Source organism: Coregonus lavaretus, assembly GCF_964263955.1.
Source record: "Coregonus lavaretus genome assembly, chromosome: 39".
Lineage (NCBI taxonomy): Eukaryota > Metazoa > Chordata > Actinopteri > Salmoniformes > Salmonidae > Coregonus > Coregonus lavaretus.
The window spans coordinates 10406243-10427204 of NC_140026.1; the positions used below are offsets into that span (position 1 = coordinate 10406243).

Below are 20962 nucleotides of genomic sequence, written 5' to 3' on the forward strand. Positions count from 1 at the left end.
ACACTTAACCAGCATGGCTACCACAGCATTCTGCAGCGATACGCCATCGCATCTGGGCTTAGTGGGACTATCATTTGTTTTTCAACTGGACAATGACCCAACACACCTCCAGGCTGTGTAAGGGCTATTTTACCAAGAAGGAGATTGATGGAGTGCTGCATCAGATGACCTGGCCTCCACAATCCCCCGACCTCAACCCATTTTTATTTTATTTTATTTCACCTTTATTTAACCAGGTAAGCCAGTTGAGAACAAGTTCTCATTTACAACTGCGACCTGGCCAAGATAAAGCAAATTGAGATGGTTTGGGATGAGTCGGATGGCAGAGTGAAGGAAAAGCAGCCAACAAGTGCTCAGCATATGTGGGAACTCCTTCAAGACTGTCGGAAAAGCATTCCAGGTGAAACTGGTTGAGAGAAGGCCAAGAGTGTGCAAAGCTGTCATCAAGGCAAAGGGTGGTTATTTGAATATTCTCAAATATAAAATATATTTTGATTTGTTTAACACTTTTCTGGTTACTACATGATTCCATATGGGTTATTTCATTGTTTTGATGTCTTCACTATTATTCTACAATGTAGAAAATAGTACAAACCTTTGACCAAAAACACATATCAAAGTTTAGCTTTCTCAATCAACCTGAAAATCTGTAGTTATTTTTGGTATTTTATCAAAGTTAGCTGGCGAAGTTATTGAACCTACTTTGTAGAATACCCCTCAATCAGTGGAGGCAGGTGGTAGGAGCTATATTAGGATGGGTTCATTGTAATGGCTGGAATGGAATCAATGGAACGGAGTCAAACGTGGTTTCCACATGTGATATGTTTGAAACCATTCCATTGGTTCCATTCCAGCCTTTACAATGAGTCTGTCCTTCTATAGCTCCTCCCACCAGCCTCCACTGCCCTCAGTTGTAAAGGGAAATGATAACTACATGTAGACAAACAGTGGTTATCATCAGTATAGGATGATGTGGGAGAATCAATTATTAATCATTGAGCAGCATTAGGACAGAATTGATGAGAAATACTCTTGGAGAGATGTATTTTCTGGAAAGTATAGCTACCATTTTTTATGAATCAATAACATCAGTCAAAACATTCTCTCAATACCCTGAGAGACATTCCAAAACAAATGACCAGATTTTCCCGTTTCTAATAACATGAAAAAATCAACAGACTTCCCATAATACAAAGTACTTCTTTTTGACCATTACCTCGTCATTCAAATAAAATCAAATGTTATTTACATAGAACGTGTGAAGGACATTTTTATGTTGGTGCTTTGCTATTTACCATTTTCTATGTTCTATGTTCGTGCTTTTCTATAAACTAATTTCTTTGATCATGCAAGTGACTGATTGAACAAATCCTCACTATCAGTATCTGCAATTTGGCAGTACGCCCAGAACCTTGTTTAGAGAAAGATATCTCAGTTTCAAGGTCTCAGCTTAGAGAGAAGAAGCCCCGTGAGTTATTGGTCTATCACATGCATGACCCAGTATTTCAGAGCAAACGTAAAAAATTCTAGATGCCATACCTGCCGTTGTGCCCTTGAGCAAGGCACTTAACCCCCCACAACAACTGCTCCACGGGCGCTGTAGTATGGCAGCATCCTGCTCCAACCTCTATGTATGTGTCTCTTTCGGAAGGAGTTATAAAAGCGGAAGTCGAATTTCCTTTGGACCTTGTGTACAATTACTTAGTGTCAAATTTGATTTACATAGAATGTTTTGCAAAAGTCAAATCGATCACACATCCATTTTTCTGTAACCCAAAGTATGAATGATCCAGAGTTTAAGATCACTTTAAGATGAGCAGAAAATACAAACTTTATTGTCCATTAAGTTTTAACAGAATGAAAATGTGTCGTTGGCGCTCTGAGTTACAATAAAAGGATAAAAACAGACAAAAAACATACAGAAACACATTAAACATTTACATGTCAGAATGAAATGTCAGAATGAAACACATTAAACATTTACATGTCAGAATGAAACACATTAAACATTTACATGTCAGAATGAAATACATGAAACATTTACATGTCAGAATGAAATGTCAGACTGAAACACATTAAACATTTACATGTCAGAATGAAATGTCAGAATGAAACACATTAAACATTTACATGTCAGAATGAAATGTCAGAATGAAACACATGAAACATTTACATGTCAGAATGAAATGTCAGAATGAAACACATGAAACATTTACATGTCAGAATGAAATGTCAGAATGAAACACATTAAACATTTACATGTCAGAATGAAATGTCAGAATGAAACACATTAAACATTTACATGTCAGAATGAAATGTCAGAATGAAACACGTTAAACATTTACATGTCAGAATGAAATGTCAGAATGAAACACATTAAACATTTACATGTCAGAATGAAACACATTAAACATTTACATGTCAGAATGAAATGTCAGAATGAAACACAATAAACATTGACATGTCAGAATGAAACACATTAAACATTTATATGTCAGAATGAAATGTCAAAATTAAACAAATAAAAAATTAAACATCACTGAAAGGTACCAGAAGGGGATGTTGTAATTGAGAACACTCGATCAGGGATTTGTATACCATGATCAGTGTGTGTCTGCTTGCATTAAAACATCATAGTTTCTTAAGTAGGGAAAGAAACTGCCTTTTTGTAGATGAGGTCAGTGTTCTACTGGAAGCTAAGTTTGTGGTCTAAAATTGTCCCCAAGTATTTAAAATGTGTGACTTGCTCCACGTCCTGTCCTTCCATGGTGACATGCTCGAGAGAAGAGCTTCCGTTTTCCCCAGCTTTCATTTTCTCCAATGCACAGTTCTTTAGTCTTTGTGACGTTAAGGTCAAGGAAGCTATTGTCAAACCACGTAAGAGGCAGTCAATGAACTGGGAGTAGCTTGAGATGGACTTGTCCTCCAGGCAAGCAACCAGAGCCATGTCGTCTGCATATTTGATGAGGGCCATATCGCTGTTGCTTCCTAAGAGATTTGTCCACATTCTGCCTTTATATTCACTTACCTGACAGACAATCTCTTTGTCCTAATGTTCTTTCCTCTTTCAATTTCTGTCCTTTGTGGACTTTATCCACATGCCTCATCAGATGAGATTTATGAGTGAATCTTTTACCACAGACTGAGCAGCCATGTGGTTTCTCTCCTGTGTGAGTCAGTATATGCCTCCTTAGGTCAGCCTTCTGATTGAAGCTTTTCCCACAATCACTACACCTATATCGTTTCTCTCCTGTGTGAGTCCGTATATGTTCAGTTAGGTGCCCCTTCTCAGTGAAGCTTTCCCCACAGTCACCACAGCGAAAGGAATCATCTCTGTTGTGAGTCCGTGTATGCGTGGTTAGGTTCCCCCTCTGATTGAAGCTTTTCCCACAGTCTCCACAGCTAAAAGGTTTCTCTCCTGTGTGAGTCCGTAAATGCATGTTTAGGTTTCCCCTCTTATTGAAGCTTTTCCCACAGTCACCACAGTTAAAAAGTATCTCTCCTGTGTGAGACAATATATGTAACTTGAGGGACCCCTTATGCCTGAAGCTTTTCCCACAGTCACCACAGATAAATGGTTTCTCTCCTGTGTGAGTCCTTATATGCATAGTTAAGACCTCCTTGCGATTGAAGCTTTTCCCGCAGTCGCCACAGCTAAATGGTTTCTCTCCTGTGTGAGTCAGTTTATGCATGGTTAGGTGCCGCTTGAGCCCAAAGCTTTTCCCGCAGTCACCACAGCTAAAAGGTTTCTCTCCTGTGTGAGTCAGTTTATGAATGCTTAGGTTCCCCTTCTGACTAAAACTTTTCCCACAGTCACCACAGCTAAAAGGTTTCTCACCTGTATGAGTCAGTTTATGCACGGTAAGGTGTCCCTTCTGACTGAAGCTTTTCCCACAGTCACCACAGCTAAATAGTTTCTCTCCTTTGTGGATCAGTACATGTTCGGTTAGGTTCCCCTTCCGATTGAAGCTTTTCCCACAGTCACCACAGCTAAACGGTTTCTCTCCTGTGTGAGTCAGTACATGTTCGGTTAGGTTCCCCTTCTGACTGAAGCTTTTCCCAGAGTCACCACAGCTAAATACTTTCTCTCCTTTGTGAATCCTCATGTGCCTGGACATATGGCCTTTGTATTTGAAGGTCTTGCCACAAGCAGGGCAGGTGAAGGGCTTCCCAAAGTGACAGAGCCTGACATGGGACTTCAGTTTACAGGTGGAGTTGTAGTGTTTTTTGCAGAAGCAGCATTCACTGGTTCTCTTCTTGGGGAGAGTCACATGCCTCTGCAGGCCAGCTTTCAGAGCAAACGTTTCACCACAGTCACCACAGTGGTACATTTTTCTAGATGTGATGCTTGGTTTGAAACAGTTTTTCTCCAATGGTGGGTTGGGATCCAATAGTGGACTGCTGTCAAGTCCTACTGGGTCGCTGCTTACGGCTGAGCTGTGGTTGGAGGCATTGTTTTGATTAGGGTCGCAGGGAATGTCCAGATCCTTTAGGTGGGTCACAGTGCCAAAAGGTTTCAGATCCACTGGTTTAGAGTCACTCTCTCTGTTCTCCACAGTCTGGGTTTGGGGAAGAGTCCAGGACTGAAGTGGGTCCTCCTGATCACATTCACTTTTCACACAGGAAGGAGTGAACATGGAGTCTTTGGTATCAAATAGCACTTGAAGCTGCTCTTCCTCCTGACTGGTCCTGAGTTCCTCCTGTTCCTCTTTAATCTGTGTGGGCTCTGGGTCCTCCTGCCCCAGACTGGGGCTCCACTCCTGCTCACAGTGCTGCTGCTCAGGGGGAACCTCCTCTTCAGAGACAGAGAGCTGCAGGGAGTCTGGAGGGAAGGAGAGGGGGAGCAGAGGTGATTTATCAGAGAATTTGGAATCACTCATGAATTATAGATCTCTTATGACTTTCAATTTGAATTTGCTTTCTTAGCATGGATCTCTATGATCTATACAGCCTGAGTGCAGATAGCTAGCTAGGTATTTGCTTTCCTTCACACAAGACATATAGGTGCGTGGGTTAACATGCCTACTATTGAACACACAGTGGCCAATGTGTACATTGAATGCTCGGCTATGAAAAGCCAACTGACATTTACTCCTGAGGTGCTGACCTGTTGCACCCTCTACAACCACTGTGATTATTATTTGACCCTGCTGGTCATCTATGAACGTTGTAACATCTTGAAGAACGATCTGGCCTCAATGGCCATGTACTCTTATAATCTCCACCCGGCACAACCAGATGGACTGGCCACCCCTCAGAGCCTGGTTCCTCTCTAGGTTTCTTCCAAGGTTCCTGCCTTTCTATGGAGTTTTTCCTAGCCACCGTGCTTCTACATCTGCATTGCTTGCTGTTTGGGGTTTTAGGCTGGGTATCTGTATAAGCACTTTGTGACATCTGCTGATGTAGAAAGGGCTTTATAAATACATTTGATTGATTGATTTAATGGAAAGAGATGTCCACATTCACACACACATCTGACCACTCTTGGTTCAGATAACTGAGAATCCTATCCAGTGAGAACTGACATTAAAACTTAGATTATAGCGTTGCTATATTTTATGCCCCCCATAAAAACACTGTACAAGGTTGCACAGGTAAAGTACCTGCTATTCAATCCAACAGGCATAGGCCTAGTCACATTCCAATGGACCAAACAGGCTAATGGGCTTGTAGACATGCTAAACGTAGGGAAATGTACTAAATGAACAGTACAAGAGTGTATGTTACAGCGATTACAGCCTCGAGTCTTCTTGGGTATGTCACTACAAGCTTGGCACACCTGTATTTGGTGAGTTTCTCCCATTCTTCTCTGCAGATCCTCTCAAGCTCTGTCAGGTTGGATGGGGAGCGTCGCTGCACAGCTATTTTCAGGTATCGCCAGAGATGTTTGATCTGGTTCAAGTCCGGGCTCTGGCTGGGTCACTCAAGGGCATTCAGAGACTTGTTTCGAAGCCACTCCTGGGTTGTCTTGGCTGTGTGCTTAGGGTCGTTGTCCTGTTGGAAGGTGAAACTTCGCCCCAGTCTGAGGTCCTGAGTGATCTGGAGCAGGTTTTCATCAAGGATCTCTCTGTACATAGGGATGGTGCCAGGTTTCCTCCAGACTTGACGCTTGGCATTCAGGCCAAAGAGTTCAATCTTGGTTTCATCAGACCAGAGAATCTTGTTTCTCATGACCTGAAAGTCCTTTAGGTGCCTTTTGGCAAACTCAAAGAGGGCTGCCTTTCCAAATCATGTCCAATCAATTGAATTTACCACAAGTGGACTACAATCAAGTTGTAGAAATCTCAAGGATGATCAATGGAAACAGGATGCACCGGAGCTCAATTTCAAGTCTCATAGCAAAAGGTCTGAATACTTATGTAAATAAGGTATTTCTGTTTTTTATTTTTAATACATTTGCAAAAGTTTCAAAAAATGTGTTTTTGCTTCGTCATTATGGGGTATTGTGTGTAGATCGATGAGGGGAAAAATGAATTTAATCACATTTTAGAATAAGGCTGTAACGTAAGAAAATGTGGAAAAAGTCAAGGGGTCTGAATACTTTTCCAATGCACTGTATGTACACGTCTATATACACGCAGTTCCTCCAGGAGGCATTCATACCCCTTGACTTATTCCACTCTTTGTTGTGTTACAGCCTGAAATCAAAATTGATTAAATCGATTTTTTTCACCCATCTACACAAAATACCCCATAATGACAAAGAGAAAAAAAAGGTTTTTAGAAATGTTTGCAGATTTTCTGGAAAATTAAATACAGAAATGTCTAATTTACATAAGTATTCACACACCTGAGTCAATACTTTGTAGAAGCACCTTTGGCAGCGATTACAGCTGTGAGTCTTTCATGGGCAAATCTCTAAGAGCCCATTTATTATTTTCAAATTTCTTCAAGCTCTGTCAAGTTGGTTGTTGATCATTGCTAGACAACCATTTTCATGTCTTGCCATAGATTTTTCAAGTAGATTTAAATCAAAACTGTAACTCTGCCACTCAGGAACATTCATTGGTCTTCTTGGTGAGCAACTCCAGTGTCGATTTGGTCTTGTGTTTAAGGTTATTGTCCTGCTGAAAAGGTGAATTTGTCTCCCAGTGTCTCATCTCCCTGAACCAAGGTTTCCTCTAAGATGCTTAGCTCCATTATCCTGAAAAACTCTCCAGTCCTTAACGATGACAAGCATACCCATAACACGATACAGCCACCACTAGGGATGTTGGCGGTGACCATATTACCGCCACACTGGTGGTCACGAGTCATGAAGGCAGTCAAAATTCCACTTGACTGTTTAGTCACAGTAACTAGTGGTCCTCTGTAGCTCAGCTGGTAGAGCACGGCGCTTGTAACGCCAAGGTAGTGGGTTCGATCCCCGGGACCACCCATACACAAAAATGTATGCACGCACGACTGTAAGTCGCTTTGGATAAAAGCGTCTGCTAAATGGCATATTATATTTATTATTATTATTATTATAACTAGGCTTCTCAAAGCTCCGATGCTGCTGATGGTCATTAGTTACACTTCATGAGAGCCCATGAGCTCATGTTGCGCAACATTTCTATAGGCTATGCAATTGCTCAAGAAAACAGAGGATCCCATCAGCTTTCTATAGGCTAGACCTACTATATTTATTTTCAACTTTCCTAATATTAAGCACATGGCTTCTCTTTACAACAGGAGTATAGCCTACCTGGCTGGCATGAAAATGAACGACGGGAAAAGTGTCCTCCATTCGCTATTTAAGTGCATAGATGACATGTATTTTTCCCGCTGCCCCTGTTTCGATACAGGTGCATGATAATGGTCCATTCTAAATCAAAACAAATTTCACACATATAATATTTAGTATATGTAAAGACAAGATTAAATCAAGTATAGTCTGATGGGTGACAATATTAGCCTATCACTTGTGAATCATATATTATCACTTGTGAATGATGCCAAGCGTAAGGCAAGAAACAATGCCTTTTTTTTGCGGCTTTTTCTAATCATAGTCACACACCTCATGTAGCCTAGCCCATAAGCCTATACAGAGGCTTGTGAAAGTGCGTTTTTCTGGATTTTTTTGTTGTTATTCTGTCTCTCACTGTTCAAATAAACCTACCATTAAAATTATAGACTGATCATTTCTTTGTCAGTGGGCAAACGTACAAAATCAGCAGGGGATCAAATACTTTTTTCCCTCACTGTAGATACAGTGGCTTGCGAAAGTATTCACCCCCCTTGGCATTTTTCCTATTTTGTTTCCTTACAACCTGGAATTAAAATGGCTTTTTTGGGGGTTTGTATCATTTAATTTACACAACATGCCTACCACTTTGAAGATGTTTGTTTCACCAAAAAAAAATATTTGACAAGAAATAAGACAAGAAAAACAGAAAACTTGAGCGTGCATAACTATTCACCCCTCCAAAGTCAATACTTTGTAGAGCCACCTTTTGCAGCTGCAAGTCTCTTGGGATATGTCTCTATAAGCTTGGCACATCTAGCCACTGGGATTTTTGCCCATTCTTCAAGACAAAACTGCTCCAGCTCCTTCAATTTGGATGGGTTCCGCTGGTGTACAGCAATCTTCGTCATACCACAGATTCTCAATTGGATTGAGGTCTGGGCTTTGACTAGGCCATTCCAAGACATTTAAATGTTTCCCCTTAAACCACTCGAGTGTTGCTTTAGCAGTATGCTTAGGGTCATTGTCCTACTGGAAGGTGAACCTCTGTCCCAGTCTCAAATCTCTGGAAGACTGAAACAGGTTTCCCTCAAGAATGTCCCTGTATTTAGTGCCATCCATCATTCCTTCAATTCTGACCAGTTTCCCAGTCCCTGCCGTTGAAAAACATGGATGGTGTTCTCGGGTGATGAGAGGTGTTGGGTTTGCGCCAGACATTTTCCTTGATGGCCAAAAAGCTCCATTTTAGTTTCATCTGACTAGATTCCTTCTTCCATATGTTTGGGGAGTCTCCCACATGCCTTTTGGCGAACACCAAACGTGTTTGCTTATTTTTTTCTTTAAGCAATGCCTTTTTTCTGGCCACTCTTCCATAAAGCCCAGTTCTGTGGAGTGTACGGCTTAAAGTGGTCCTATGGACAGATACTCCAATCTCCGCTGTGGAGCTTTGCAGCTTCTTCAGGGTTATCTTTGGTCTCTTTGTTGCCTCTCTGATTAATGCCCTCCTTGCCTGGTCTGTGAGTTTTGGTGGGCGGCCCTCTCTTGGCAGGTTAGTTGTGGTGCCATATTCTTTCAATTTTTTAATAATGGATTTAATGGTGCTCCTGGGATGTTCAAAGTTTCGGATATTTTTTTATAACCCAACCCTGATTTGTACTTCTCCACAACTTTGTCCCTGACCTGTTTGGAGAGCTCCTTGGTCTTCAGGGTGCCTCTTGCTTGGTGGTGCCCCTTGCTTAGTGGTGTTGCAGAGTCTGGGGCCTTTCAGAACAGGTGTATATATCCTGAGATCATGTGACAGATCATGTGACACTTAGATTGCACACAGGTGGACTTTATTTAACTAATTATGTGACTTCTGAAGGTAATTGGTTGTACCAGATCTTATTTAGGGGCTTCATAGCAAAGGTGGTGAATACATATGCACGCACCACTTTTCCCTTATTATTATTTTTTCAACAAGTTATTTTTTTCATTTCACTTCACCAATTTGGAATATTTTGTGTATGTCCATTACATGAAATCCAAATAAAAATCAATTTAAATTACAGGTTGTAATGCAACAAAATAGGAAAAACGCCAAGGGGGATGAATACTTTTGCAAGTCACTGTATGTTTTGATAAGGTTTGTATCAAAACTAAAGTGGCCAAATAACTTCTTAAAATTAAGCACATTAATCCACTTTACAAGCGGTGTAGAGCCTAACTGGCATTCATAAGCGGTGAGTGAGTTTCAAGTTTGGGGAAGATCATTTTCACCATAAAAATTCACCTTTATAATAAAGGCATTACATGCATAATCGCATTTGCCGTCACTTTTGATAATAGGGTTTTCACACTAATAGAACATTCCTGCTTATAGCCTACTGCCGTGTGCGCATTGCTGCGCTTATAATGTGAAGAAATAGCCTAATAGTTTATCAACATTTTAAGCTAAACGTTCTGATCTGTTGCGTCAGCCACATTGTGTAAAACAGGTTTTTTTATACTAGTGATTGTATTAATTTGGGATCTGTCGCATCCCACAACTGTCCCAGACTATGTTTGGAATATTTATTTCTCACACAGAATAGAATAGGTCAACTTTTGTACTATGGGGGATAGTAGATTGACATAGGCCAGTGTGTTTGCTGTTCGTTAGGCCTACTCATCTTGTTGGCTGACGAAAAGTAAATGTGGACAGTTCTTCCAATATCTTCAATGTGTGCCTCGGAATTGGATAAGGACGTGCAGTCAAGTGTGACATTTATCTTAATTATTAGGTGTGCAGGGAAATCCAATGTGACATTTATCTTAACTGTGTGGAGTGAACTATGTTTTATTTCACGTTAAATAAAAAATATTGCACTGCATAAACAAATACATAAGGGTCAAAATGTGATCTGTGTCTGGGGTAGAGTCCCTGTTGGAAATGATGGAAACCAACAGTGACCTACATTTGTAACTACCGGATCACGTGACGGAGAGCCATGTGAGTGAGAGGTGCTTCGGAGCGCGCAGCACTCAGGGAGAAGGGCACAACGCAGCACTCAGGGCCAAGGGCACAACGCAGCACTCCGGGCCAAGGGCACAACGCAGCACTCAGGGAGAAGGGTACAACGCAGCACTCAGGGAGAAGGGCACAACGCAGCACTCAGGGAGAAGGGCACAACGCAGCACTCAGGGAGAAGGGTACAACGCAGCACTCCGGGCCAAGGGCACAACGGCCACTGGCCGCAAAAGGCATGGAATTCTTTAGGGTGCATTACGGCCACACAAAGGGGATGCCGCCGGGAAATTCGAGGCATTATCAAGTGCTTGTCAAATTGTGAAGGAGTGACTGATGAAGTGTGTACAGCCTGTGCAGAAAAACAAAGCAGAGCTCAGGCCTTTCAAGCAACTTTTTTCAAATCATCATTAGTCGCATCATGCAGCCTTAGAATGTATTAAAAATCTAAACATATAGCCCAACGTTTGTAGAACACCTAAAGTTACATAAATAACTCTAAACTTATAGCATATAGAAGGACCTGTTTCTTTGTTAACCACTAAACACAAAATAGCCGCATGTGCGCACTCCCTCAAATCCTTTTTGGAGAAAATAAATTTTCATTCAGCTTTGTTCAATTGTACTCTTCATACTATAAAATAATTTAAAATAATGCCACGGAATTCTAAGCAAATCTTGTCTGCTAAACAAACTAGTGTAGCCCACAGCCATATGGCATAGCCAGATCAGGGCATAACATAAGGACAACTCAGAGTATGCTATTCTGTTCTTCTGAAATAGACTACATTTTCTTCATATCATGTTTCTTTAGACCTGTCTAAAATAAATAATGGAATTATTGTGAAGGTGTAGGCTATATTACATGGATTTATTAGACTTTTTAAAATGTAGATGTTCCAAAAGGTCTGCATCAATGGCTTGAAGGCTATGTGTGGAAGCCAGGAGATGCTAAATGTGTTTATGTTAATTAACGGTCAATTACCGTGAGACCGACAGTTATTTGCTTGACAATCACCGGCTGAAGACATTGTGACCGCCACAGCCCTAGCCACCACCATGCTTGAAAATTATGGAGAGTGGTGAGTCTTTCTGGGTAAGTCTCTAAGAGCTTTCCACACCTGGATTGTGCCCATTATTCTTTTCAGAATTCTTCCAAGCTCTGTCAAATTGGTTGTTGACCATTGCTTGACAACCATTTTCAGGTGTTGCCATATATTTTTTTCAAGTAGATTTAGGTCAAAACTGTAACTCAGTCATTCAGGAACATTCATTGTCTTCTTGGTAAAACTCCAGTGTAGATTTGTCCTTGTGTTTTGGGTTATTGTCCTGCTGAAAGTTGAATTAATCTCCCAGCGTCTGGTGGAAAACTGACTGAACCAGGGTTTCCTCTAGGATATTTCCTGTTTTAGCTCCATTTCGTTTATTTTTTATCCTGGAAAAATTCCTCAGTCCTTAACGATTACATAAAAAAAATATACACGGGGTACCAGTATGGAGAGTGGTACTCAGTAATGTGCCCCAAACATAACACTTTGTATTCAGGACAAAAAGTTCATTGCTTTGCCACATTCTTGCAGTATTACCTTAGTGCCTTGTTGCAATCAGGATTCATGTTTTGAAATATTTTTCTTCTGTACAGGCTTCCTTCTTTTCACTCTGTCAATTAGGTTAGTATTGTGGAGTAACTACAATGTTGTTGATCCATCCTTAGTTTTCTCCTATCACAGCCATTAAACTCTGTAACTGTTTTAAAGTCACCATTGGCCTCATGGTGAAATCCCTGAGCGGTTTCCTTCCTCTCCGGCAACTGAGTTAGGAAGGACGCCTGTATCGTTCTAGTGATTGGGTGTATTAATACACCATCCAAAGTGTGATTAATAACTTCACCACGCTCAAAGGGATATTCAATGTCTGCTTGTTTTTCATACCCATCTACCAATTGGTGCCCTTCTTTGCTAGGCATTGGAAGAACCTCCCTTGTCTTTGTGGTTGAATCTGTGTTTGAAATTCACTGCTCGACTGAGGGTCTTTACAGATAATTGTATGTGTGAGGTACAGAGATAAGGTAGTCATTCAAAAATCATGTTAAAACACTATTATTTCAAACAGTCCATGCAACTTGACTTGTTAAGAATTTTTGCTTTGTCATTAATGGGGTATTGTGTGTAGATTGATGAGGGGGAAAAAACTATTTGATCCATTTAAAAATAAGGCTGTAACGTAACAAAATGTGGAAAAAGTCAAAGGGTCTGAATACTTTCCGAATGCACTGTACGACACTTCCTGAGCTAAGCCCCCATTCTCATCAACGGGGCTGTAGTGGAACAGGTTGAGAGCTTCAAGTTCCTTGGTGTCCACATCACCAACGAACTATCATGGTCCAAACACACCAAGACAATCGTGAAGAGGGCACGACAAAGCCTATTCCCCCTCAGGAGACTGAAAAGATTTGGCATGGGTCCTCAGATCCTCAAAAAATTATACAGCTGCACCATCGAGAGCATCCTGACTGGTTGCATCACCGCCTGGTATGGCAACTGCTTGGCCTCCGACCGCAAGGCACTACAGAGGGTAGTGCGTACGGCCCAGTACATCACTGGGGCCAAGCTTCCTGCCATCCAGGACCTCTATACCAGGCGGTGTCAGAGGAAGGCCCTCAAAATTGTCAAAGACTCCAGCCACCCTAGTCATAGACTGTTCTCTCTGCTACCGCACGGCAAGCGGTACCAGAGTGCCAAGTCTAGGTCCAAAAGACTTCTCAACAGCTTCTACCCCCAAGCCATAAAACTCCTGAACAGCTAATCATGGCTACCCGGACTATTTGCACTTCCCCCCCCACCCCATCTTTTTACGCTGCTGCTACTCTGTTAATTATTTATGCATAGTCACTTTAACTCTACCCACATGTACATGTCCAGGCCTGTCTGAAGTTTGCTAGAGTGCATTTGGATGATCCAGAAGAGGATTGGGAGAATGTCATATGGTCAGATGAAACCAAAATAGAACTTTTTGGTAAAAACTCAACTCGTCGTGTTTGGAGGACAAAGAATGCTGAGTTGCATCCAAAGAACACCATACCTACTGTGAAGCATGGGGGTGGAAACATCATGCTTTGGGGCGGTTTTTCTGCAAAGGGACCAGGACGACTGATCCGTGTAAAGGAAAGAATGAATGGGGCCATGTATCGTGAGATTTTGAGTGAAAACCTCCTTCCATCAGCAAGGGCATTGAAGATGAAACGTGGCTGGGTCTTTCAGCATGACAATGATCCCAAACACACCGCCCGGGCAACGAAGGAGTGGCTTCGTAAGAAGCATTTCAAGGTCCTGGAGTGGCCTAGCCAGTCTCCAGATCTCAACCCCATAGAAAATCTTTGGAGGGAGTTGAAAGTCTGTGTTGCCCAGCGACAGCCCCAAAACATCACTGCTCTAGAGGAGATCTGCATGGAGGAATGGGCCAAAAACCAGCAACAGTGTGTGAAAACCTTGTGAAGACTTACAGAAAACGTTTGACCTGTGTCATTGCCAACAAAGGGTATCTAACAAAGTATTGAGAAACTTTTGTTATTGACCAAATACTTATTTTCCACCATAATTTGCAAATAAATTCATAAAAAATCCTACAATGTGATTTTCTGGATTTTTTTTCCTCATTTTGTCTGTCATAGTTGACGTGTACCTATGATGAAGGCCTCTCTCATCTTTTTAAGTGGGAGAACTTGCACAATTGGTGGCTGACTAAATACTTTTTTCCCCCACTGTATTACTTCAACTACCTCAACTAGCCGGTGCCCCCGCACATTGACTCTGCACCGGTACCCCCCTGTATATATAGCCTCCCTACTGTTATTTTATTTTACTTCTGCTCTTTTTTTCTCAACACTTTTTTGTTGTTGTTTTATTCTACTTTTTTATAAAAAAATAAATGCACTGTTGGTTAAGGGCTGTTAGTAAGCATTTCACTGTAATGTCTGCACCTGTTGTATTCGGCGCATGTGGCCAATAAAATTTGATTTGATTTGATTTGAAACTCGGGAGGGAACACAACATTTTGGCTCGAAGCATAAAAAAACTCTGGAAATCTGTGGTAAAACAGCTAACAGTAAGTGTACCTTTTGTAAAGTTATTTTGGATTATAATTAAGTTTAGTGTTAAAGGTTTCCAAATCCGTAGAGCAATCAATGATCAATTGTTTCTACACTGAACAAAAATATAAACGCAACATGTAAAGTGTTTTACCCTTTAGTTTTTCATGAGCTGAAATACAAGATCCCAGAAATTAAAAGATCCCAAAAATTGTCCATAAAAAGGTTGTTTCTCTCAAAACCCACTTGTATGGCGTTGTTGGGCGAGTGGTTTGCTGATGTCAACGTTGTGAACAGAGTGCCCCATGGTGGGGTTATGGTATGGGCAGGCATAAGCTACGGACAACGAACACAATTGCATTTTATCGATGGCAATTTGAATGCACAGAGATACCGTGACGAGATCCTGAGGCCCATTGACGTGCCATTCATCCGCCGCCATCACCTCATGTTTCAGCATGATAATGCACGGCCCCATGTCACAAGGATCTGTACACAATTCCTGGAAGCTGAAAATGTCCCAGTTCTTCAATGGCCTACATACTCACCAGACACTCATTGAGCATGTTTAGAATTCTCTGGATCGACGTGTACGACAGCATGTTGCAGTTCCCGCCAATATCCAGCAACTTCACACAGACATTCAAGAGGAGTGGGACAACATTCCACAGGCCACAATCAACAGCCTGATCAACTCTATGCGAAGGAGATGTGTCGCGCTGCATGAGGCAAATGGTGGTCACACCAGATACCGACTGGTTTTCTGATCCACACCCTTACTTATTTATTAAAGGTACAGTGGGGAAAAAAAGTATTTAGTCAGCCACCAATTGTGTAAGTTCTCCCACTTAAAAAGATGAGAGAGGCCTGTAATTTTCATCATAGGTACACGTCAACTATGACAGACAAAATGAGGAAAAAAAATCCAGAAAGTCACATTGTAGGATTTTTTATGAATTTATTGGCATATGATGGTGGAAAATAAGTATTTGGTCAATAACAAAAGTTTCTCAATACTTTGTTATATACCCTTTGTTGGCAATGACACAGGTCAAACGTTTTCTGTAAGTCTTCACAAGGTTTTCACACACTGTTGCTGGTATTTTGGCCCATTCCTCCATGCAGATCTCCTCTAGAGCAGTGATGTTTTGGGGCTGTCGCTGGGCAACACAGACTTTCAACTCCCTCCAAAGATTTTCTATGGGGTTGAGATCTGGAGACTGGCTAGGCCACTCCAGGACCTTGAAATGCTTCTTACGAAGCCACTCCTTCGTTGCCCGGGCGGTGTGTTTGGGATCATTGTCATGCTGAAAGACCCAGCCACGTTTCATCTTCAATGCCCTTGCTGATGGAAGGAGGTTTTCACTCAAAATCTCACGATACATGGCCCCATTCATTCTTTCCTTTACACAGATTAGTCGTCCTGGTCCCTTTGCAGAAAAACAGCCCCAAAGCATGATGTTTCCAACCCCATGCTTCACAGTAGGTATGGTGTTCTTTGGATGCAACTCAGCATTCTTTGTCCTCCAAACACGACGAGTTGAGTTTTTACCAAAAAGTTATATTTTGGTTTCATCTGACCGTATGACATTCTCCCAATCCTCTTCTGGATCATCCAAATGCACTTCAGACGGGCCTGGACATGTACTGGCTTAAGCAGGGGGACACGTCTAGCACTGCAGGATTTGAGTCCCTGGCGGCGTAGTGTGTTACTGATGGTAGGCTTTGTTACTTTGGTCCCAGCTCTCTGCAGGTCATTCACTAGGTTCCCCCGTGTGGTTCTGGGATTTTTGCTCACCGTTCTTGTGATCATTTTGACCCCACGGGGTGAGATCTTGCGTGGAGCCCCAGATCGAGGGAGATTATCAGTGGTCTTGTATGTCTTCCATTTCCTAATAATTGCTCCCACAGTTGATTTCTTCAAACCAAGCTGCTTACCTATTGCAGATTCAGTCTTCCCAGCCTGGTGCAGGTCTACAATTTTGTTTTTGGTGTCCTTTGACAGCTCTTTGGTCTTGGCCATTGTGGAGTTTGGAGTGTGACTGTTTGAGGTTGTGGACAGGTGTATTTTATACTGATAACAAGTTCAAACAGGTGCCATTAATACAGGTAACGAGTGGAGGACAGAGGAGCCTCTTAAAGAAGAAGTTACAGGTCTGTGAGAGCCAGAAATCTTGCTTGTTTGTAGGTGACCAAATACTTATTTTCCACCATAATTTGCAAATAAATTCATTAAAAATCCTACAATGGGATTTTCTGGAATTTTTTTTCTCAATTTGTCTGTCATAGTTGACGTGTACCTATGATGAAAATTACAGGCCTCTCTCATCTTTTTAAGTGGGAGAACTTGCACAATTGGTGGCCGACTAAATACTTTTTTTCCCCACTGTATCTGTGACCAACATATCTAAATTATATTCCCAGTCATGTGAAATCCATAGATTTGGGTCTAATGAATTTATTTCAATTGACTGATTTCATTATATGAACTTTAACTCAGTAAAATCTTTGAAACTGTTGCGTTTATATTTTTGTTTTTTTAGAGCGTATCACACTTGACCAAATCATCGTCCTCAACTAATCAAAAGGAACGGTGAATGACTCCAATGTACCACTGGAGTCAGAATGGCAACATAAATGTGTGGGGCTGCTGTCCAAGTAAGGGAACGCATTGCCACGTTAGGGCTACAACAACTTCTCCAAAATGTTGAAATGGTGATCACAAAGCCTAAACAGTTTATTCATTTAGTGGAGCTGTAGTTAGATATTAGTAGATCTACATACAAACCTATTCTACATAGTTTTATCTCCGGTGTGATCCTCAGCAGTCTCCGTAGCCGATCATTCTCCTCCTGGTACTCCACTACCGTTTTCTCAACTGCCCCGAAAATCTCCACAGCAGCAGATGCCGTTAAACATTCATTTAAAAACACACCTAACGACTGTAGTTTAGACGTTTTCAGTGGACTGAGAGTTGGGTATTCAGCTACTATGGCTTCTTGACATGGGTCCTTCTGATCACATTCACTTTTCACAAAGGAAGGAGTGAATATGGAGTCTTTGGTATCAAAGAGCACTTGGAGCTGCTCTTCCTCCTGACTGGTCCTGAGTTCCTCCTGTTCCTCTTTAATCTGTGTGGGCTCTGGGTCCTCCTGCCCCAGACTGGGGCTCCACTCCTGCTCACAGTGCTGCTGCTCAGGGGGAACCTCCTCTTCAGAGACAGAGAGCTGCAGGGAGTCTGGAGGGAAGGAGAGGAGGAGCAGAGGTTACCTAGCTATACAGCCTTGATCCAGAGGTTACCTAGCTATACAGCCTTGATCCAGAGGTTACCTAGCTATACAGCCTTGATCCAGAGGTTACCTAGCTATACAGCCTTGATCCAGAGGTTACCTAGCTATACAGCCTTGATCCAGAGGTTACCTAGCTATACAGCCTTGATCCAGAGGTTACCTAGCTATACAGCCTTGATCCAGAGGTTACCTAGCTATACAGCCTTGATCCAGAGGTTACCTAGCTATACAGCCTTGATCCAGAGGTTACCTAGCTATACAGCCTTGATCCAGAGGTTACCTAGCTATACAGCCTTGATCCAGAGGTTACCTAGCTATACAGCCTTGATACAGACGTTAACTATACAGCCTTTAGACATGCCTGAGTGCACAATGACATTTCAAAATGTTGTTGATGCAGACAAAAACAATTTAAATATATTTTTTAATAATCTGATTATTACTTTCCTATATGAAAAAATAAACTGATATACAAACATTGACATTCACTGTAGTGTTACTGGTACCCTGTGTATACAGCTATACTGGTACCCCGTGTATACAGCTATACTGGTACCCCGTGTATACAGCGATACTGGTACCCCGTGTATACTGCCATGTCCTGCAATCTAAAGCAAAAAATGTCCTCATATGACGACACATTTTGTACGTAGTGGCGCAGTCAGTCCACAAGATGGCGCAGCGCCTCTCACAATCTTTGGGGAGAAACCTGATTGTGTATTTATTCCTCGTGTTATTATCTTTATTATTTTTCTCTCTGCATTGTTGGAGGGCCGTAAGTAAACATTTCACTGTTAGTCTACACCAGTTTACGAAGCATGTGACAAATACAATTAGATTTGAAGGCTTTAGATAAATAATCAAATATGCAGACAACTATTTAATCATAGGCCTACATAATAATTGTTAATGGCTTCATTGGTTTATTTAATCTTGTAAACTACACATTCGCAGCTAAATGCTTAATTGCTGTAGGCCTGTAGCCCAATATATAGTTAGGTAGGTAGAAAATCAAAGTAAAAACATTCGGTTGAAATGGTGATCTCTATTTACCTAAGCAGTTTACTAATTGAGTAGAACTATAGCTAACTATGAGTAGATCTACATACGAACCTATTTTACATAGTTGTATCTCCGGTGTGATCCGCAGCAGTCTCCGTAGCCGATCATTCTCCTCCTGGTACTCCACTACCGTTTTCTCAACTGCCCCGAAAATCTCCACAGCAGCCGCCGTTAAGCGCTCATTTAAAAACACACGAAACAATTGTAGTTTAGACATATTCCAGACGACTGGGAGTTGGGTAACCTATTTCGTTCAGTCAGTAGCTTGCTACGTCTTTCTTTACTCCACAAAAACAAAGTTCAAATTCATCTCAGAGAGGAAGAAGCGAGAGGTTACACTCTTGCCAAAATCTGTCTAAAAAAAAATCCAATGCGTTTCTATTGAGCATCTCATCATCACATACAGATATCTGATCACCTTCAACCCTACTTCCGTGTTCTAGTCGAGGAATTTTAGAAAACTCTTTGGTTCTAATCGATCCCGGAAATGCACAACAGCGTCGCCCGCTGGATGGGGGTTTAGTACTGTACAAGGCAGCCAGCCTATGGACCAGAGAGGTATACTACAAAGCATGTCCCTGCGTTAAATAAAATGTATTTGTCACATGCACCGAAAACAGTGAAATGCTTACTTACAAGCCCTTAACCCACAATTTCATTTTAAGAAAAATAAGAGTAGAATGACAAATAATTAAAGAGCAGCAGTGAAATAACTGTAGCAAGGTTATAGACGGGGGTACCGGTACAGTCAATGTGCGGGGGCACAGGTTAGTCGAGGTAATTGAGGTAATATGTACATGTTGGTAGAGTTAAAGTGACTATGCATAGATAATAAGCAGAGAGTAGCAGCAGCGTAAAAGAGGGGGGTGGGGGGAACAATGCTAATAGTCCGGGTAGCCATTTGATTAGCTGTTCAGGAGTCTTATGGATTGGGGGTAGAAGCTGTTAAGAAGCCTTTTGGACCTGGACTTGGTGCTCCAGTGCCTCTTGCCGTGCAGTAGCAGAGAGAACAGTCTATGACTAGGGTGGCCGGAGTCTTTGGCCATTTTTAGGGTCTTCCTCTGACACCGCCTGGTATAGAGGTCATGGATGGCAGGAAGCTTGGCCCCAGTGATGTCCTGGGCCGTATGCACTACCCTCTGTAGTGCCTTGCGGTCAGAGGCAGAGCAGTTGCCATACCAGGCGGTGATGCAACCAGTCAGGATGCTCTCGATGGTGCAGATGTATAACTTTTTGAGGATCTGAGGACCCATGCCAAATCTTTTCAATCTCTTGAGGGGGAATAGGCTTTGTCGTGCCTTCTTCATGACTGTCTTGGTGTTCAGGAGTCTTATGGCTTGGGGGTAGAAGCTGTTAAGAAGCCTTTTGGACCTGGACTTGGTGCTCCAGTGCCTCTTGCCATGCAGTAGCAGAGAGAACAGTCTATGACTAGGGTGGCCGGAGTCTTTGGCCATTTTTAGGGTCTTCCTCTGACACCGCCTGGTATAGAGGTCATGGATGGCAGGAAGCTTGGCCCCAGTGATGTCCTGGGCCGTATGCACTACCCTCTGTAGTGCCTTGCGGTCAGAGGCAGAGCAGTTGCCATACCAGGCGGTGATGCAACCAGTCAGGATGCTCTCGATGGTGCAGCTGTATAACTTTTTGAGGATCTGAGGACCCATGCCAAATCTTTTCAATCTCTTGAGGGGGAATAGGCTTTGTCGTGCCTTCTTCATGACTGTCTTGGTGTTCAGGAGTCTTATGGCTTGGGGGTAGAAGCTGTTAAGAAGCCTTTTGGACCTGGACTTGGTGCTCCAGTGCCTCTTGCCGTGCAGTAGCAGAGAGAACAGTCTATGACTAGGGTGGCCGGTGTCTTTGGCCATTTTTAGGGT

The 20962-nt window shown here is 42.1% G+C and overlaps 2 protein-coding genes across 2 annotated transcripts in view; both read right to left on the reverse strand.

Annotated features, from left to right (window-relative positions):
* Positions 1-2974, reverse strand: part of LOC311112702 (uncharacterized protein) — a gene marked incomplete at its 5' end in the record, with an annotated part of 43302 nt that extends 40328 nt beyond the window's left edge. Inside the window, one exon of the mRNA XM_084155833.1 lies at positions 2875-2974. Coding sequence (XP_084011959.1) covers positions 2875-2974 — 100 coding nt within the window. The remainder of the gene's footprint in view (positions 1-2874) is intronic.
* On the reverse strand, positions 1816-19429 carry LOC311112760 (uncharacterized protein). Its single transcript, XM_084155897.1, has 3 exons — positions 19143-19429; positions 17528-17977; positions 1816-4822 (listed from the first exon to the last, which is right to left on the reverse strand). Exons 1-3 carry the CDS (start codon positions 19306-19308, stop codon positions 3021-3023), a joined length of 2418 nt encoding a protein of 805 aa, XP_084012023.1. The 5' UTR covers positions 19309-19429; the 3' UTR covers positions 1816-3020.
* Positions 19430-20962: the final 1533 nt, after the last annotated feature.

Coding starts and splice junctions, on each gene's coding strand:
- LOC311112760 (XM_084155897.1), bottom strand. CDS start 19,308: ATGTCTAAACTACAATTGTTTCGTGTGTTTTTAAATGAGCGCTTAACG. Junction 17,978..19,142: donor GATACAACTATGTAAAATAG/GTTCGTATGTAG, acceptor CCTTCCCTCCAG/ACTCCCTGCAGCTCTCTGTC. Junction 4,823..17,527: donor GATAAAACTATGTAGAATAG/GTTTGTATGTAG, acceptor CCTTCCCTCCAG/ACTCCCTGCAGCTCTCTGTC.